The 20,904-nt window shown below is 51.6% G+C and overlaps 1 protein-coding gene across 2 annotated transcripts in view; it reads right to left on the bottom strand.

The window, feature by feature from the left end:
• The window catches only part of MGAT5B (alpha-1,6-mannosylglycoprotein 6-beta-N-acetylglucosaminyltransferase B), a 48,526-nt gene that overhangs the window by 9,785 nt on the left and 17,837 nt on the right, over positions 1-20,904 (bottom strand). For both annotated transcript variants that reach the window (XM_026051447.1, XM_026051446.1), the window contains exons 4-9: positions 13,859-13,971; positions 11,649-11,722; positions 10,646-10,816; positions 9,813-9,977; positions 9,056-9,225; positions 831-962 (exon numbers count right to left, since the gene is read on the bottom strand). In XM_026051447.1, coding sequence (XP_025907232.1) covers positions 831-962; positions 9,056-9,225; positions 9,813-9,977; positions 10,646-10,816; positions 11,649-11,722; positions 13,859-13,971 — 825 coding nt within the window. The remainder of the gene's footprint in view (positions 1-830; positions 963-9,055; positions 9,226-9,812; positions 9,978-10,645; positions 10,817-11,648; positions 11,723-13,858; positions 13,972-20,904) is intronic.

A 20,904-nucleotide genomic window follows, 5' to 3' on the forward strand; every position in this document is an offset into this window, starting at 1 on the left:
CACCTGCATCACCTCCTGCACCCGCACGTCCCTTCCAAGCAGCTCCCTCCCCTAATGAGCAGCTTCCCGCTCCATCTTCCCGTGGTTTCTGGAAACGATGCATCTCCTGGAGACACGCTAATGCTCTCCCCAGCGTCCCGGGAACGCTAAGGCTGCCGGTGCCAACACCAGCGCGAGGAGAGCAGGGGGATGTCGAGCCCGAGAGGAGAAAAACAAGCCGAACGTGCGAGTGAATGCATTTATAATAAAAGCAATAACGCTGCTTGTCATTTTTCTCTCTAATAAAATTGTGTAGGATAGCAGAGGAGATGGGAGAAAACATAATAAATAGCAGGACTATCAGTGCTAAATTAAATCGCATATTTTCCCGGCTGCTGATATACCAGGGGATGATGACATTTGTCTTGATGCTGAAGGAGCCAGGGACAGGGCTTTGTTTCTCGAAAGCACCAGCATCCCCCTGCCATGTGCCAGTCTGCACATGGAAGACGCTGCTTGGGAGTACATGGCAGACCCACAGACACGTGCCGAGAGGGCAGTTTCCACCCCAAATTCTGCTATTGAGCTTTTGCCTTAATAAAGTGGCTTCCAAGGCAGCAACCTCGCACTGTGGTTGCATTGAGGGAGCTCAATGCCAGGACTGTGGAGCTCCAACCAAGCTTCACCCGCCTTGCAGACCTGCAGGGACAGGAGGTGCGGGTTGTACAGCCTGGCGCTGATGGATTTTGCAGCATCTCTGGGCACCATTGGTCCTTCAAGATCGTTCGCAGTGCTGTTGGCTTGCTAATGAATAAATCTCATTGAAGGGAAAATGAAGGAGCTCTGCTTACCTGTATTTCTTAAAGGAGAGACCCATGTGCTGCTTCATCTGTTGGAGACCGTGGTAGTCGGTGTAAATCAGGTCAAAAGGCAGAGGAATCGTCAAGGGACAGTTCCCCCGTCCCGGAGGCACCCCCAGGTTGCTGGTGAGAAACAGGGACAACTGATAAGCTCCCAGACACCATAAACGCCCTTTCACCAACCCAGCAGGACAAACACCATTGGGCATCCCTGCCCATGAACGTCTGCATCCATGGCAAGAGGACACTCAGGTGCAGAGGTATCACTGCCCCCAAACACATCGGTAAAATACTACCAAAAAAAACAAACAAAAAACCAGGATCTGCTGGAAGTTCTGCACCCTTGATCTGAGCCTTGCAACCACATCAGTGACTCTGCATCACCCCAGAACCAGCAAGCACGGTCCTCCTTCATCTCTGCATGCAGATCTTCCTACGACTCCCTTCCTGTCCTCCCATCCTCGCAGCTACAGAAGGCTTACTAGAGCATCCGAGGACCCCTCGTCCTACGCAGCCGTCAGCAAAATTCACTCGTGTCTCCAATCTTGTGCACGGTGGCTGGGGCCAGAGCTCAGCCTCAAGGCAGGTTAACACCGGGACTCTCATAAAACACCACACTGGTTTCCAGCAGTTCCTTACAACCCTTCTTGAGCCCTCTTGCCCTGAGCAGCGCACAAGACGCTTCATGGAAGCCCTGATAAAACTAGATGGACTGCAATCTCTTTATCAGGACCATCAGTTACCCTGCCGCCAATGCAATACGCGATTAATCCGGAGTGATGCAAGGCTGTTTTCCATTACCTCTGTGAGCCCACGAAGCCGTCTTTTGCAAAGCTCTTCCATTAAGTGTATCACTGATGTCAGCCTGACAGCCAATCTGCTTGTCTGGACTATGTTTCCTCTTCTTCAGAAAAAATGGTGACACCTTCCAACTTAAGCAGGTGTCTTAAAAAAAATCTTGTTAAATGTACCTGTGATTTCTGCGCGCAAGTTCACTCAGGAATATAAATGATCCATCCCTCGGTATCAGTGCTCTTGCCATTTTTCCTCTTAGACACTGCAATTCCTCCTCCCATTTTACTACCTGGCTCCACAACAACCGACAGCAATATCCTCATAGAAAGCCCAGCCGTTGTGTTCATCGGGTCCATCCGGGCTTTGCCCCGCTCTCTCTCAGCAATAGCCCCATTGCTTGCTTAGCTCCAAAGATTTTATCTGAGGATTTATCCCATATTTTAGTACTAGAGGTACCTTCCCTTTTCTTAGTTTTTGACTTTCCAAGTTCTTGAAGCCTTACACACACTACATGTCTTCTCTTACTGCTTCTCTTCATTTCTCCATATTAGCCCCTGTGAATTTGGGACTCCCCTTTACAGCTATACTGGGATTTCAGCCTGTCATTCAGTGGAACTAGGGTGGGTCTGCAGTGGTGGGTTCTTTATCTGAGGAGCATTTCCAGAAGGTCCTCACCCCTTGTCCTACGACAATGTCAATGACTATGACATTTCATCCGTCAACCCCATGGCTGTCCAGTGAGGACATCAACAGCTCTTCTGCCTCAGCAGTAGCCCAGTTACATCATTATGGCGTGCTCTCCAATCTCTCCCTAAAACCATAAGGTGACAAAAACATTGCAGATGTGACCAACATGATTAGTTGGCCATTTTAGACATGATACAGGGTTCTTGGTCTGCTCCTGGCCATATCTCCCTCTTCTTCTGAAGTGGCTTGCAGATACTTGAGTGCTGGGCACCAAGGCTGCAGTTGGCCTGCTGCAAAGGAGAAGATCCTTCTTCTTCCAGCCTTATCCCAGTCCGAGAGCCAGGCAGACCAGTGAAGGGCCATCCTGAAGTCATGGACACCACCACACCAAGCAACTCCTAAGAGCGAATAAAACTGCAACCATATAACTCCCCGCTGCCAGGAAAACACAGATTTTCAATTTAAGGCAAAGAGCAGCATTTGCAGTCGCTTCAGTGCTCTTGTCACAAAGAATATACGCATCAGCTCAGGGCAGATCAGGCAGGGTCAGCCGCGGGCAAAACCAGCTGCAGTTTTATCACTTTTATGGGCAATTTTACACGAAGCAGTTGATTAGGAAGATGACAAGAATAGAACAGCTCTCACCTCCAGGAGCCACCACAGTAAGATAAACAGAGGAACAAGAATTCCCAACCCTCCTTGGGAAGCTGAAGCATTTGCTCTGAAGGGATACATCCCCACAGCACCAAGGAGGAGATGGTGCCTGGTGTTTCAGAGGTGGCCTTGGAGGCTCCTCCTCATGTTCTTGACATGCCAGCGGGTAGGACGTGGGCACAAGGGGAAGCAGGTTCAAAGCTCGGCTCTGCCATGCTCTTGTCGCGTGACCATGTAAATCGCTAACGTTCCTCCTCGGTCGTGCCCGATTAACATGTAGCCCTTGGCTGCACTCACATGGGCAAACGCAATGGGGGCTTGATGTCTTCTAAATGCAGATAGCGGGAAGCAGCGCCCGGCATCACCCAAAAACTCCGCACTCCAGAAATATGGTGCTACTTCAGAGAAGAGTATTACAATTTTATAATAATGCAGGATAATGAAATAAAAAAGCCAGGGCCTGGGGAATCCCTGTTGTGAGCTGTGGTGCAGCAGGAGGCTCCGGATGTCACGGGTTCATCACCACACTCTGCCACACATCCTGCCAGATCTACTCATAGTCCCAGCACCCAGCTTGCAAGGAATCAAATTATAGGAACAAACGTAAAGGTAACGCTGAAGCCTTTGAAGCAACGCATCCCTCAGTATTTATCCCCTCCATCCTTTCTAAACACTCTATTAACTCCTGATTTTAATATTCCAGTCATGTAAATCCTGATGGTACCTTCTAGGTGGGGAGATTTTTTCCCCATTCCTCCTTATTTAAACATTCTTTATTCAAGCTTTCATCATTTGCCGGTTAAGTCAACTAATTTTCTACTAAACCCAATTTCACTCATGGCTGGAGTGAAATTTCCCTGATTTTTTCTCGTGCCATGTACTATTAATGGCGCTTGAAATTATGCAAATAAAATTGATGAGTGCAAATGCCTTTTTTCGCAGAGAGCTCAGCCAAGAGATTTGTTTCGAACAACAGTTGATCCCAGCATCAGCACTGAAAAGAAAACACCCCAACCACCTTCCCCTTGGAGATGAGCAGAGCCTGCCGGCCGGCTCGCATTCCATGCAAGAGCCCTGGCAAACGCATCAATCCCAATCTAATGGTTGGGATGAGATCAGCGACGTTGCCAAAACTCGGCTCTCGCTCCCGCTTGCAAGACCGCAGCCACAGAAGTGCTGGCTGCTGCTCTGCCCTCCAAGGAAGCCACCCAAGAGCTGTGCTTGCCTACGGCACCGGCCCATCTCACACTGCCTCCAGCAGCTGTGCCTGCCCCAGAAGAAATCTGCTTCTTGTCCTCCTATTTTCCCCTTATAGGTACTTTAATCCACCAAAGGACCCATTCCCTTCCTGAGCTTGGCGAAGGCTGCATTCAGATAACGGCAGCGTTATCACTACATCCTGTTGACCTATTTTCCAATGAACCCAACCTTTCTTTCCAAGTTATTCCTCCCCGGGCTGGAAATGTCCAGCACTAAATTGAGCTCGCGGGAACCTGCTGACAGCCGGGGCCAATATCCTAGGTTGGATCTAATCGCGTCTCCGCCGCCCGCCTCCGCTGTCAGCGGTGAGAAGCGGCGGGGGGAGAACGGCTTCGTGGCGAGCCTGCAAAAGCAGAAGTCTTCCTCCTCTCGGCAAAAAATAAAATAGAATAAAATAAAATAAAATAAACACTGTCTTGTTGTGGCTGCTATCCCCATGGACATGGACCATACCAGCCAGGTGCAAGCAGCACATTCACACAGCCAAAACCCCGACATACACGCCAGGCTCAGGCTGGGAGATTTTGCATTTGAAGATTTTGCATTTGAGATTTTGCATTTTGCATTTGAAGAGTCTCCTCTGCAGACACATCTGCTCCCAAACTTCCGAAGGATTTGGGCCAAGCTTGGATGCCGGTCATGGGGGAGCCTGCACGATGAGCAGCCCTTCTGCATGGCTCTCCTCCTGGCCACGTTCCTGCTGTTTCCCCTTAGCCTGGCAGAGCCTCACGAGAGCCAAACAGGCATCCCGAGACTTTCCTTGTGCTTGGAGATAAGGCACGAGGAGCTGGGCAGGACGCTCCAGAGCAGAGCCAGAGTGCAGCCCTCCAGAATCCATCTCCATGGGTCAACCACACAGCTCCAAATTAACCGTTTCCTCCAGAAGTGCAATTCCACTGCTCAGAAATTCCTGCTCATTTATGCACCTTCCTGCTTGCACCATATCCGTGGGGCTCTCGTTTCGCTTTACCCGACTCTCCGTTTTGGAGCCTGCTGGACCCGGCTGCAAGAGACCAGGAGGAGCAAAGGGGCTGGACTCCACACCCCAACGAAGGGCAGCAATGAGCTCTGCCCCACACACGGCTGGAACCTGCAGCTCCTTCTGCTCGGAAGCTGGGCAAATATCCAAGCACCTTCCTTTGGGCTAGTCTTGCTGTCAGCAGAAGCTGCATGTGGCCCCAGCTGTGCCGAGCTGCTCCGTGCACCTGGAGCCACTTGGAAAAAAGGGGTATTTTTAGCCAAATCTTCATCAGGTGCAAGGAGAGCTAAGCGGATTTCCAACAGCTAACATTTTGGACCCCATCGCCTTAGATATTTCCAGAGGAAACGTGTCCTGATTAAATACGGAACAGAGAAAACGGTTGCATGGATGGCTGCCTGTGCTAGCAGAGCCCATGCCAGAAAATAATTAGAAACGCCTTCATCTGGACATTGTGCTTCTGTTTGAACGGCCCTTTGTGTAGTCCACGGCGGCTGCAGAAAGCGCAGGGAAATAGCAGCTATAATTATGTGCCAGAGCCGCAATGGGAGCCCTAGGAGTGTCTGTGTTTGCTGGGAAGCTCTGGCATCTCTTGTCCTCTGGAGCTTCTCTGTGTCACTGCGTGTCCCACCACGGAGCTGGTTCCGTGTCACTGCGTGTCCCACCGTGGAGCTGGCTCTGCCACGCAGCGCCCAGCTCCGGCACTGCACGCTGGCTCTGCGGAAGGGCATCGTTGCAAGCGCCCAGCAGGCAAAGAGCTGCAAGCAGGGGATGCAAGAGCCTGTTTAAAATCCACTGCCTTGTGCAGGGCTCGTGCTGCGAGTCCCAAGCTCAATGCTGAAGCAAGGAAGCCCTGAGAGTGCTTTGCAGAGCCCTGATCCTACAGGGTATCACCTCCCTCCTCTTCGACCTTCTCCCCTTCCTAAAGGGCAGCTACTTTCAAGGGGGCAGTTTCCAAAGTCCCCAGGGTTGACACCCCCAGCACAGCAGCAGTTTGCAGGGCTGCACCCACAGCCTCATGCCAACCTCACGAAATCAGCGTGAGATGCTGGGTCCAAGGCTGGCCCCTCTGCCCCACCGCAGCACTTTTCCTTGGAGGAAGGAGGCGGCGCAGAGGAAGGCTCGTGGCGGATGCGCCGTGCCAATGGAAGCGCCTTTCGGCTCCCGAGCAACGTCAGGGACCTCCAGCACATCCAAAGACAGCGGGATCCCTTCCTCCCAGTTTCAAGGTTGGACTGGAAATGTTGCCTTCTCCCCGGAGCGCCTGGCGTGGCGCTTGCAACGTGGCAGGTAACTAATAGGTTCTGCTTGAGGCTGTTGCTGCAAACTGCTGCGGGTGTTAAACTGCAGCTAATAAACGCCCTGCGAGGCTCTGCATCGGCCACCAGCAAATCAAGGGTTTCAGCTTTTGCCCGTCAACATGCATCAACAGGAAAGCAGCAGATTCACTGAGGAATGCAAAAGGGGACAACTCCCAGCAGTTAGTTCAACTAAAGGAGAAGCAGCCACCTCCAACAGCAGCACAACTCAGGTTTTGAAGCTCCCCGGGGAGGAAAGATAAACTGCATTTGTCATCCTGCTTGTAATTCAGTAGCCCCTGCAGTTCAGTGAGCAGTAGAGCCTTTGCAATATGAGGTATGGCCAGCTCGGAAGCATCTACCCTCTGGGCAGGCCAGGCAGATGCGAAGGGGAAACACAGAGAGTTCAAAGGATGTGGTCGGTGGCAGTCAGGAATGCAATTGTCTCTCCCGGCTCCCAAGCGGCCGTGTTATCTCTCCAATGCAAAAGGACAAGCGTTTTAACAACCTGGAGCCCCATTTTGACCTCCTGGGGGAAAGTCAGGGTTGAGCTCTCTGGATCCCATTCTCAGACCTCCCAGGGGCCCCAGCCACTTGACAAGCCGTAGAGCAAGTCAGCAAATACTCAGAGCTCCTTATATTCACCCAAAATCAGCACTCATCCACAAAACCACCTGGAAAAGTGTAGTTTAACACCCTGTGTTGTCACTACTTGCAATTTGCCATCTGCTTCTCTCCCAGCTGGAGTTATCCTTCAGGGACAGATGCAAGGAGACACAACTTCAGCTGACCAGCACACACCGTCCCCCTCCAGATTCCATAGCCTCACATTTGGACTCTCCCTTTTCACTTCCAACCTAGTAGAACTCCTATAGAGCACCCAGCATGAGCAGAACCTCTAACTACCAGCCTCTTGGGTCAGATAGAGTCTTCTCCTATTGGTCTACATGATCCCATGCGGACTTGATGATCTTGAAGGGTCTTTTCCAGCCATAAAGAGTCTATGATCCCCAGCAGTTCAGGCCCAATCCTGACCAGTGCCTGCAGGTACTGCTGCACTGTGATCAATATACACACTACTAATGAACAGCTCTTAGACAGCTATTGGCTGAAGTGTAGACACGCGAACCTTTTAGTGATCCTTCGCCAATGATCAATACATGTACAAAAATCAGCTCAGAAATTTGGAGAGACAAAAATCAAAGCAGAAGAGAGGCTATTCTGTGTTGAATAATTTACGGTACCCAGCCTTCCTGCCACGAGTGCCATGCTGAGTGGGAGAACCTGCAGCTTCAAGGCCTGGAAGGAGCAGGGGACTGCCAAAGAGAAATAAAATGTGAATCAACACCTGGCATTTCTGGGACAAAATATCTCCAAACCTCGAATCTCAGTTGGTTATTACTAGGCTGCAACAAGCCCCAGGTGAACTCCAAGCCCTCTGAGAGAGTGGAGGATGTTCAAGAAGCTTCATTCAAGAGGCACTGATGCCAACATCCCTGTTCCTCCCCGCACTGCCTGTGGCACGGACCTTGTTAGTTAAGTCCTTATGGTGACATCTCCAAGTGGAGACGAACAAATTTAGCCCTGGCCTGCCGTACATGTTTCCCACCTGGGCTGGAGGGTGTTTTCTTTCCCATTCCCAAGAAGGAAGGAGCCACAGGACATCAGATCCCATCCCAGTATGCTCCCAGGGCTCTTTGCAGAGCAGGGTGCCCAACCCAACTTGACATTCTCAGCATCCCGGAGCCATCCTAGCCCAAAGCCAAGTCAACAGGGCAAGTCGCCCATCAGACAGGAATTAATTATGCAAGATTAATAATGAGCTGTGCTAATAGTTAACCAGCACTGTCCCAGGGAGCCTCCCGCTCGCCGGTGGCAGCGCAACGGCTGATCTCTGCACTCCTCCAAGCCAGCTTCTTGCCACCACCGAGTGGCCACCGCGGGGCTTGTCATTAAAAACAGCCACAAGAGCCACAGAGCAGCCACAGAACCTCCCAGATGCTTCATCCTCCTTTCACCTCGAGCACCTGGGCATCATTTCAGCCGCCAGCTCAACCACGCCTGCCTCCTGGGGAAGCTGCTGAGCGCCACACCAGGCTCGGGATTATTCTGAGTTAATTAGTCAGGAGATAATTCTCTTCATTAATTGCAAATGCTGCTGGGGCTGGGCTGGATTTTGTGCCTTGTTTTTTTGCCCGGATTGTTCTTTTTTTCCCTTCCTTTCACAGCACGGCTTGATGTGCATCCCGTTATCCCGGGTCTTTGTGCCGCCGCGTGGCTCTGCGGCAGGGACCCCTCGGCGGCCGCTCTCCCTTGCGCGGGTTATTTCGGACAGCCCGGAGGGTCAGGAAGGAAGGGAGGGAGGAAGGAAGGAAGGAAGGGAGGAGCAGAGTCACCTTTCAAACAGCACCAGCAAAGCCCCGGAGCCCCATGGCACCTGCATCCTGCATCCCCCAACCTGCAGGGACCATCTCTGGTGATGGAGGAAGGGAAGGGGCTGCGGCCTGGCAGGAGTCGCCAAGCGATGCCCGAGGGACACTCACCTCTGCAGCTCCTTGAGGGAGACGGTGACCCGCAGGCTGTGTCCCAGGAGGAAGAGGGCGGCCAGGATGTCGGCCCATTGCACCATCTCCCCCAGCGGGCCGCCCTTCAGCACCCGCGGGCTGAAAACATCCCCCGACTCCTCGGTCAGGAAGCCGATGTGGATCAGGATCTGTCGGGACAAGGAGAGGCGATGAGGCACGGACCACGGGTACGAGGAGAAACGGGCCCCGATTCGCTCCCTGCTCCTTTTGTGGGCCTTAGTACCCGTGGTGGGAAGACAAGCAGCCCATGTCTCCGTAGCCAACCCTCCCAATTCAGTGGCCACCCATCCCCACTGCCCACGTGTCTGTTTGCCCCAAGTCCACCAGAGCCTGGCTCATGGACACTGACAGGGTGTTGCTGTGGGAAGGCGTACAAGGACCCAGGTAAGAAAGGCAAACATTTATCTCATTTGTAGTGAGCATTTGTAAAAAACACAGACAGGAGAACCAGCCTCCTCCAGCACCTCCAGGTAGGATTGGTGCCAGCCTCTTCCAGCCTTCTTGCTGCACATATCTCCTACCTGCAGGACCAGTCTCTGCAATTCCACCCATCCTCCAGACAAGCTGATCCCATGTTCTCCCAAACAGACACATCCATTCCCGCCCTGCCCACAGGCTGGACCCTCCAGGCCCACGAGCATCCCTGTATCCCACTCTCTGCCGGCTGGGCCCTGCTCGTGGCCACAGTGCCCTCTCCCCGTGCTGCCCCTCGTACGTGTTTCTGGTCCCGCCGCCGGCCCTCCAGCTTCTGCTCCAGGCGCCGCGCTGCCCGCAGCCACTGCCGGCCTAGGTGACGGATCCTCTTCTTCATGAAGATGAGCGACTCCTTCCCCGTGCCCACCAGCTCAAGGAGGTGGGTGAGGTCGCTCCGAAAAGCTGCCTAGGGAAGAGAGCGGCTTTGTTGTCCCAGCGGTGGGGAAGCAGCTGTGAGAGAAGCCCGGGGTCTCCGGAGCACCCAGGAGGGTTTGCTGTGCCCAGGCATCTGCTGCACAAGGAGCCCCGGGTGAGGGAGGCTCTCTGCAGCCTCCGGAGCTGCCAAGGACCAGCTGGGAGCTGTTGTGAGGTTCCCTTTGGAAAACCCCGGACAGGAAAGCAGGAAGGAGAGGAGGGAATTGAGGGAGCGTTGTACATTCCCCAATATCTCTTCTCTCAGCTCCCAAACTGATGGGCAGAGAAAACTATTTAAAAGGGCCTTGAATTATAAATGGAGGCTCGCCTTGGGCAGAGGCACCGGCACAGCTGACCCCAGAAGCAGCCCGTAACACGTAGCCCGTTGCACCAAATGGGAATCCCGCAGAGCCCACCTAGCACTTGGCACACGGCACCTCTCACCTGAGCCACGGCCCGAAACCAGAGCTCCTCTGCTCAGCACACCAGATTCCCAGGGCCCTGCTGCACACGATGATTCTGGTGAAGTCCCAGATGTGACAGACAACTGACATGCTGCTTTCAGGCCCATCTCAGAGGCCAACCGTCTTCGGGAGCACTTGTCCCCCTGGCTTTAGACCCTCCAAACCCACCTCAGGACACAAGCCACCATGGCCTTACCTGGCCCCTGGGCAGCGGTGCTGGTGAAGGCAAAGCCGCCGTCTGGTTCCTCCAGGGCAGGGGAGGGCAGAACCACTCCACTTCGCTGAGGTAGATGAGAAAGGAGCACTCTGTGCCATCCACACCAAAAAACGCGTAGCAGGGGTCAGAGGTCCACCTGGCCCTCATCCACTGCAAGGAAGGCAAAGCAGCCCGTCAGGATCCCGCTCCGGATGCCATTGCAAGAAACCTTCTCTTCGGCTTGGCCAAGCAAAGAGCCAACGTGCCACTTTCACAGCCCTGGGCACGGCAGGGCTCCCTGGGATGATTTCCCTGGAGGAGAAGCACCAGCGACCGCATCACCCATCTATCATTCCCTGGAAGAGCTTTCAGCAGCCTCTAATGCAACTACAAAAACAAATCTACTCGGGAGACAGGTTGCTGTGCCCAATATGTAAAACGCACCAATCACCCAGACAGCAGATCGAATTACAGCCTTCCCCGATTAAATTACCCTCCGGATTTACTCCGATCCTGGAAGGAAAGGATGCCTGGTGCTGAGGGAAGTTGAAAACACAACCCTTGGTTGATTTTTAATACACCTTTCAGTATCTTTTCAGAGAGACCCAGCCCTATGGAAATCTAAGCCGAGTTTGATGCTGGATGCTCGGAAAGGAGATGGTTTTCATTAGTACTTATAAATATGCTCTCTGGCAAATTAAACATGCCCCAGACCAAACACCAAGTGCAAAGGCAGGCGGGCAGGATGAGGCACTTGTCACCTGAACAAGCTGCTCCTCTGCGCGAGGCTGACGTTACTCCCCAGAGACTAGATAACGCTCCAAGTATTTAAAGAAGATGTGACAGTGCTTTCTCCTCGTCATGCTTCTGTCACCAAACAAGGAGAACGCAGACAGGTCTGCTGGCAGAGGGGACCTCCTGGAGCTGCCTGGAAGCCCTGATCCCCCCGCCCTTCTCCTGGAAGGACCAGCCAGGGCCGCGATGGGCAACCAGCCCAACTCACCTCCACTTTGCCAGCACAGTCAGGGTACTTGGGGTCCCTGGGCACCTCGCACTGGTCTCTCCTGCTGTCCATCACTGCAGAAAGAGAATTTGGGCAGAAGAGGGCCATGCCATGCCAGCAGGACACCTGGCAATGAGGTGATGGGACAGGGTTGATGGTCCCTGCACGCAGCCAGCTCTGCTCCCACCTGGAGCCTCTACCCTGGGCAATGTGGCTAAATGAGTCACAGAGCCCTGTCCCATAGTCATATACACACATACAAACACACACACATGGAGATACATTTACATATTCTTGCTGCTCTCAGCCTAAATTTCTGGATTTGATCTAGAAAACCCAAATTGCAGCAGTTCAGGGATCACACTGCTCTCCCAGCACTGCCAGGAATGAAAGAGAAGGTCTCCCAGACCTGGAGCTGAGCCTCCAAGCTCCACATCCAAACTGTCCAGTCTTTCTACCCCAAGTGTTGGCATGACTCCTCATGGAAGGTGGGAAGGTGAGTAGGGAGCCCACCACAGGAAGGCTGGCTCTACAGAGCTTGGTGTTTAATTTCACAGGTCTTGTTCCTCTGCCCATTGATTCCCCAAGCTCTCAATTTGCCATGGCCAAGTTAGCACTTTACAGAAGAAGTTATGGGTGCCAGCAACCACATAGTGTGGTGTCTTATCCAGCCTCCCCTTCCAGTTCTCCTGTCCGTCATGGCAAGGTGTCCCAGATGCCTCCAAACTCAAGGCCTCCTCTCTCTTGAAGAGACACTTCCAGCATGCTGAGCTGTGACTAATTACAGATGGTGAACGTGTCCTGTATTGGCATGGGAGATAACTTTCAGCCACGGCTCCCTTGGCCCAAACGTAGGCAGACATCTGTTATTAGAGTCAAAGACCGAATACACGGAAACGGGTCAGGGACGTGACAAGAGGCTCCACGTGCTCTAACATGGTGCTACCAATCATGCAAGTATTTATGCTGTTAACATTAAGGATACTCTCTTCCGCTCCTTTGCGCTGGGAAATGGGTGTCCATAATAGAGGTGGACATTAAATATTGATAACAGGAAAGGAATCTACTGCCTAGTGTGCAGATCTCCCCCACAGCAAAGGGGACAGAAAGGCTCTCTGGAACATTATCTACACCAGAGGAAGAAAAACTGACAAGGAGCTAAATATTTCATATCCCAGGGGCTGTCTGCACACTGAGGAAGTCAGCCATAAAATGCTCTTGCATCCACTTTGCCAGTCTTGGATATTTTACCTTTGTACGCTCCAAGACCCTGAATTTGACCCAGTGAGGTTCACACAGATTCACAGAATATATAAGGTTGGAAGGGATCTCTACAGATCATCTAGTCCAACCTTCCTGCTCAAGCAGGCACACCTACAGCATGTGGCACAGGGTGGCATCCAGACTGGTTTTGAAGACCTCCAGAGTAGGAGACTCCACAACCTCCCTGGGCAGCCTGTTCCACTGCTCTGTCACCCTAACAGTAAAGAAGTTGCTCCTCACCTGGAGACGGAACTTCTTATGCTTCAGCTTGTGGCCATTACCCCTCGTCCTGAGGTAACAGCTCCAAAGTCGAGAGAGGACAACACACTGAGGCTTTGTCACAGAGCCCAGAAAACGTAAGAGGGAAATGTCTTGAGAAATCATCAGCAGATGTAACCATTGGGAAACTGAACATAGGAGGCAACGGAGCTGCCAAAGGCCATCTCATGAGAAGGTCTGGTTGCTAGCAGGGTGGTATCATGGCCAGAGCAGCATCCGTTGAACAACAGACACATGCTAACCATCTCAAGTAAGATACAACCTTATCCAAAATACATTTACTCCCCACCAAAGCATGACACCCGCTTGTGGACCAACATTCCCAAACTGATGATTGGCAGAAACAAGGAAGCCCCACCAGGACCGTGACCTCTCTTTACTTCTCCATCATTTTCATTCTTTCTCAACAGGCAAGACAAGCTTTGGGCCCACTTCACAGAGGAAGAGGGAAGGAAGTCCTAGAAGTTCTGCCAAAGACCATGAGAGGTCCTACGGCATTCTGTAGACATGTAGGTAACCTCAGATCCGCATCCTCAGCCGTGGTTTTTACCTGTCCATCAGTGGCAGGCTTGACTAGATTCCCTATTGCAATTGCTCAGTCCATACGTATTTGGGAGCGTGTGCCCATGACCAGGGCACCGGGGACGAGGACCTCCTCACACACTTACTTTTTCCATTCATGAGGCTGTTCCGGAGAATCTGATCTACTTTTATTGCAATGTCCGAGACATTTTGAGCTATCGCTTGAATTCTCTCCATCAAACCAGATGCTGGCTGGAACCTGCAAATAAAACACAGAGACCCTGAAAACACAGTGTCTTCTTGTCGTAGCATCCACGTTTGCTAGATAAAGCCAGGAGGGCTTCCTGCTTCACACAGCAATCTTTCTTTCCTTACAAGCTGTTGGCAGGTAGAGCTTAGCCTCAGGATGTAAAGCAGAAATGCATCTTCCAATATGGATCAGGCAAAGATCTCACCGGCTTTAAAGAGTTTTGACTAAAACTACATAATCAATTCTCTGCCATTTCGTGCTGCGCCCTGATGAACACAGACACATCTGAGTGTTTTACACGCAAAAAGGAAATGTGCCGGCACATTTATTTTATTTCAGATGTGCCTGAAGATATTTTACCGAGATTATTGAACTCGTAGCACATGTGGGAAACCATGGGAGAGGAGCGAAGGAGGAAAAAGAACAAAAAGAATCCAGAAAAAGAAAGGTGAAGAGCCCCAAGAGAGATGAGGATGGGCCAAACCCGTCTGGCTGGTCCCCATGGATTTAGGCCAGCAGATTTAGGTGCAGCAGTGATTCACAGCCACTTGGAGCAAGCACAGCTCGGTCAACGTGAAGCCACAAGGCAACCCCATTGTGTCACATACCCATAACCTCCTTGCTTGGGAGTTTAGCGCTGATGGATTACATTTAATGGGTGAACATGGTGGCCTGCAAAGCAGACTACCTGGTTCCCTCCATGAAGAGGAAGACAGTGATGATGCCTTCACCGGTTGCATTTCCCACGTAATTGTGGAGTCCTCATCGTCTTGTCTGTCTCGCAGAACGCAAGACAGACTGGGGTTGGGGTACCGGGAGCTTCACGCACCACGCTCCAACCGAGCTCACGGCTCAGTTGTCACCGTAAATAACTTCCCTCTCTGCAGTGTCTTGGTCACAAGTGTTTTCCCCAGCTGCTGAGATCATTACAATGTACAGAAGTGTCACGAGCGCTGAGCAAACCCAAAAGGGCTACCTTGAATACTCCTGGCACCAAAATATTTGCTGCTTTCAGGCCCTTCCCACTCAAGTTTTATGTTTGTTCTCCAGCAGATCAGCAGACCCGAAGGCTGGGATTTAAAGCTCCTCTATCCCCAAGGCTAAAAAAAATCCCAAGTTTTATGAACTGTTACTGCTTCAGCTGTTGATTTAAAGCCCGTTCTGCAGCAGCAAGCAGCCCACGTTTTTCCTTCTGGCATGGTTTATGTCCGCCAATACCAAGCCTTCGTATCTCCACAGGGGACCACATATCCTGGGCTTTTAAGAAATAATAATTAAATGTAGAGGACACTGTTGCCCCCAGGTATCTTTCAACCTTTCGCAGAGAATAAACCCCAAGTAACCTGCAGTTTACTGCCTGAACTAGGAAGCCTGATAAGGTATGGAGACAAAACACTCCCGTGATGGGGTCTGCTTGTAGCACAGCTACAAGGAGATAAATGGCTCCTGTTTTGAGGGCTGATGTCTCAAAATGCCTCAGAATTCCAGTTTTGGTTTGCAACTCCTTTTCCCCCCCATAAGAAAGCAGCAATCAGACCACACAGGTGATGCACACACACTCACAAAAGCAGGAAGAGCTGGAATGACCATTTTTGTAAGAAGTACCCCAAGAATTCATCGAATTTACACTTAAAAGCCTAACCATCAGCAACAGATGGATAACAGAATCACAGAAGGGACCTCTAGGGATCATCTAAGTCCAACCTTCCTGCTCCAGCAGGGACACCCAGAGCACAGGGTGGCATCCAGGCAGGTTTTGAAGACCTCCAGAGAAGGAGACTCCACAACCTCCCTGGGCAGCCTGTGCCAGGGCTCGGGCACCCTCACAGTGAAGAAGTTCCTCCTCACCTGGAGATGGAACTGCCTGGGTTGCAGCTCACACCCATTACCCCTTCTCCTGTCACTGGCCACCACTGAGAAGAGCTCGACCCCTTCCTCCCTACATTCTCCCTTCATGAACTTATTAATGTTAATCAGATAACACCTTGCGGAGATGCTCCCCTGCTTCCTCTGCTGCTCTTGGTGTGGAGGAGATGTCGAATGCGGCTGCAGCACCCCTGCTCCACCTCCCAAAGCTTTGGGATCTGCCCATGGCTTAACATTTGCCTGCCCAGGCCTAAGACAGCCCCAGTAGCCAGGCACTGCCCCAAATACAAAGGTTCCTTATCCTCCACTTCATCTCCAATGACTTTTGGGGCAAGCTCAGCTAGGGCCAAGACCCAGCACAGGCTGCTAACGCAGGCAGCATCAAGACAGGTACCTGCAATTGTCTCACTGTGCAGCCTGTGCACGGCTCAAGCACGCTTTGCTTATGGCATTAAAGAGATGACAAGAAGGTTAAGCAAAAAACTACCAAAACTATCATTAGAATGATTTGTCATCTGAGCAGGGGACAGGAAAATGAGATATTTAAAGTAAAACCTCAAACGGAGAGAGGTTTTCTGCAGCTCATCACAATCCAATGTCCTATCCTTAGTAACCGGAGATGCGGGGAAGGACGAGCTAAGTGGCTTATCCCACCAAATGACAGCTAAGCAGAATGGAAATATTTCAGTACCCTTGTTTGCTGCCCAGAAATGGGAATGAGATCATCAACCGTGCGCCCAGGACAAAAACCAGCCCATGCAGGGGGGCAGAGCAGAGCTGCAGCCTCATCAAACCACACTTCAGGCGAGGGCAGCTGCGGGAGGCACACGCGGGCATCCTCTGCACGCCATCCGTGCAGAAAAGCTTCATCCCAACCCCACTGGAATACCAAGAGCACCCAAAGAGGAGCTCTCCTCCAGCACAGGCATCAGCAACACATCCCAGTTCCTCACTGCTGCTGTTGGATTTTTAATTTTTCTACCGTGGCACCGTAAATGCCACCAAATTAGGCTGGGGCTGTGCCAGCTATTGAAAGTAGAGCAAATTGCTATAGGTTTCCCAGAATAAATTTTTCCCCAGGACCTTAAAACCGTTTACTACAGCAAATATAGCACTTTTACTTCCAACCATCAATATTGATTCCATCTTTATTATTTTCAGATTTATATTTCCCCACGATGATTAAGATTCAGATCACAGTGCAACTTATAATGCACCATATACTGTATTCATCTTGTTTCAAAAAGTGCTATTAAGATATATCTTTCCCCATTGGCAGATCATTTGGCACATAATATAGCTGGAGGTTGAGTTTTCCTTTACTTTTTTTCCCTGCATTAATTTGGCTCCCTTTACTTTGTCTCACGTCCCCAGCCCTGCAGCTCAGATCCAGCCTGTTTATCCCTTTACAAGGCACTGTATTTTTATTGCCTTTTAGAAAAGGGGCATTATGAAAAGATGAATCTCTCTCTATTTGTGTGTTGTCTTCATAATACAAGCCCTAAACATATTTGCTTGCTCATCCTATATTTCTTGCTATTAACTGCTGAAAGCCGTGACTGGGGAGAGACCGATACAGATGGAGAAAAGCAGATGTTTTCAAGATAATGCATCACAAACGCATCGCTCGCACAGAGCAGCTTCCCAAGAGATTTCAACTTTCTCACAGCCTTTTTTGCCTTTTTAAAGGTTTCTGTGTGCCAAAGCAAGCCGAGGAGCAGGGACCACCACGGAGGTGCCCTGACTCATTGTGCTCCAGAGTTGGAGAACTGGCATCCAAGGTGATGCTAGCGCCAAAAAAGAGCCAGGTCCAACCTCAAAGCTCCTACTGGGACAGGGACCAGGCCCAAGGTTGCCCATGCAAGGGACGTAGGGCTCTGCTTGCCCCATCAGGCCGGGACACCGAAGCAGGAGGGTGAGCAGCAGTCAGACACTGGGTCCTGGGGGAGATCAGGAGCTCTGGAAAGATGGGGCAATTAAGAGCTTTGCTCCTCAGGCAGAAAAGAACCAGGGTGGATCTCACCAAGGCAAAACTTCCCTGGGATCCCCATCCTTCTGCCTGTCTCACTGTCCAGCTCCAGGCTCGCACACACAAGCTCAAAGGGAACTCCTTGCACTCCTTGCATCCCAGCACTGAGGAGAACAGGGACCCTGGAGCACAAGGGCAGGAGCAGCCCCAGGGCCCTCAAGGGCTGCAGTCAGCACTCCTAAAACCCAGGTGACAGCCCTCATTTCCCCGGGAGACCCCAGGGATGGGTGCAGGAGATAGCAGCGAGCTGTGGGGCACGCCGTTCCTGCGGATCAGCTGCACATTTTGCATTCACTTGACTTCTAATCCTGCTTTTAATCCTCAAGCCACAGTGCTGGACCTATTAGTCTAAGCCTGGATAAACAAGTGATTGCTTATTTATTTTGCAGGAGGCCAGTGGGGAGCGAGGCACACGGCAAGCCCGGTGCAGGGTGCTGGGCGCAAAGTCACCCAAAGCTCCGGGTGCCACAAGCCCCAAACTCAGAGCAACCTCCCAAAGAAAAGGAGGGGAAAAACACACGCACAGCGGGGCAGCTGTGCAAACCATTGCTGCAAATATCACCCCCAACATGGGAGAAAACAGTGGCAAAACCTCGGGGCTGGGGCTCTGGAGGCAGAACACGCTCCCTGCTCGGCTCTGTCTCCCCAGCACCAACTCAATCACAGCATTTGGTCCCTCCAGGTCTCAGCTTCCCAGTGCTAAAGCACAGATAATGGGTGCTCCGTCTCTGCAACTTCCATCGGAGCCAGGTCGGAAAAGGCTCTTTCAAGCAGCAAGCGCTTTTATGCTCCGCAGGCAGCCCCAGCCAATTTTATATAAAAAATATCACAAACCAGTCTCTGCTTCAAATATAATTTCTGGTATTTCTGTATTCTGCAATCTTTCCTATTATATCTCAGCGCTGAGACAAACAGCTCAATCTCTTCTCCATGAATATTTGAATAAAGGCCTGACTTTGCTCCGGCGGTGCCTGCGCTCACGCTGAATTCATATTGGGCAAAGATCCCAGAAAACGCGTCTCGGGATGGGCGCCTTCCCTGGAAACTCATTTTAAGCAAATATTGGGTGATGCATGGGCAGAGCCATTCCCAAGCTCCCCCAAAGCTGGGAGTTGCTTCCAGCAAATTAGGGGAAAGAAGCAACACGTGACAGAGCCAAGCTGTCCAAGTGACAGATCATATAATAAATACCGGGGCGTTTTACTCAAGTAGTTCCATTTTAATTTCAATTTACATTGGGCAAAGTTTCTCACGCAAAGTGTATTTACAGCAACAAAGCCTTAGCCAGCAGGAAGTCAGGGGCTGCAGGAGAGCTCTGCCATTTCAGCAAGCTGGCAGTAAATTTGGAGGAAAAATAAGATCTCTTCAGGAAAGCATTGACCAATTTTCCAACACAAGCCAAAACTTCAATCCAAGTTGCTTACGGACCCATAACAAATGGCTCACACGTACCCAGCACAGCAAATGATTTGCCAACAACACATAATACGGTTAATTAAAACATTTTACAAATGCTCTAAACTCCTCAGAGCTGCTCAGAAGCCGAATACGAAGCTGGAGGCAAAGTTACGTCCAAGCCTTCATCTCCCTACGACGGGCAGGGCAGAATGGAAAGTCGAGACCAGGCACCTGCAAATTTGATCTGTGAGACCAGGAAATGCTGTAGACCTGAGGATTACAGGAGTGGCTTTGATGCTATTTTTTCCCTTTGATTTTTGCATAGGTGAGATATTTGTTTCCCCTGCTCAGGTCTCTCGATTCCCATGGGCTGCGGGAAGCATGAGCCCAATGTCCCCAGATGGATGTGCTGTTCCCCTTGCCAAGGGGGCTTCTCCTTAACCAGCCTGGTGCCATCACGCCAATGCTCCCAGAGTGGCTGTGGACCCAGGGATGCTCCGGGCCCTGCAGCTCAGAGGCTGCCCAAGGCTTTGGTCTGCACTGCAAGGCCAGTTGCAATGCAGCCCATTTAAGTCACTGCTTGCGTTTCCACGGTGGGAAAGTCATCACGGGCAGAGGATGGCGGCGACGCTTTATGAGGGCAGTGAAAGATGCTGGAGATGCCTCACGAAGCCCATGGGGTTTGCAGAACAGCACCTGGAGGCGGTGGAGGGGAAGCCCTTGGCTCCTTTGATTTCCCTTGGGACATGGAGCAGCGCCTTGCAAAACCAAAGCCAATGTGCTCAGGTGGGAGCACAGGCGGCTGCACCCACAGCTGTACAGGGAGAGGGATTGGGACAGCAGACACATTAATCAGAAACATTTGAGGGGGAAAAAAATGCTGATTACTCCCCTTTAGCTGCATTCCCTTCGGCTGACAGCTACAAGGAGGTCGTTGGAGGTCTGAGAAGCAGAGGGAGCAAAGTTCACGGGAGCTCCACGTATTCGGACCCAGGACTGTGGCCTGAGCACCTCAAGGAGATGCCGCAGGTCAAAGTCCACTGGCCAAGCAGGCTGAGACAGCCAAGCTGATCACCCATACGCAGTGACCAGCTCCACATCTCCTTGCGGGACGGCGGGTAGCACAAACACCACCACAACACTGCTGTCATCCTGAGTGATCGCAGCTGCTTCACACAAAGGCTTTCACATCCCCTCCTGGCCGCTGACACAGAAATTACCCTAACCCCAAATTATTGTTTTTTTTTTTTCACAAGAATGGCCAAGAAAACTATCAAGTGCAAGGAAGTGCCTTCCAGACACCAGCACTAATGGCCATCGCCACTGCCCTCCGGGGCTGCTGCTTGCGCATCCCACACGGCCCCATCAGGCTAAAACTCACTGCACCTTCCCTTATTTCACAAAATAAAACCTATTTTAGAAGAGTTAAAATTGCATCACCGAGAGGAGAGGAACAGAAGCCATAAGGGAAACAGAGACCTTGCTGCATCGCAACCTGCTGCACGAGCTGACTTGGTGCCAAATGTCACATCGTGGCCACCCCTGCTGCCACCAGCCTCCCGCATGGCCCCTACAGCTCTGCCAAACACGGGCCGCCCCAAAGCAATGCCCAGTGCAAAATTTATCTTGAGTGCTGCACCTCTTTTATA

This window comes from Nothoprocta perdicaria, unplaced genomic scaffold (assembly GCF_003342845.1).
Source record: "Nothoprocta perdicaria isolate Ctin4 unplaced genomic scaffold, notPer1 scaffold_75, whole genome shotgun sequence".
NCBI classification, from domain to species: Eukaryota; Metazoa; Chordata; class Aves; order Tinamiformes; family Tinamidae; genus Nothoprocta; species Nothoprocta perdicaria.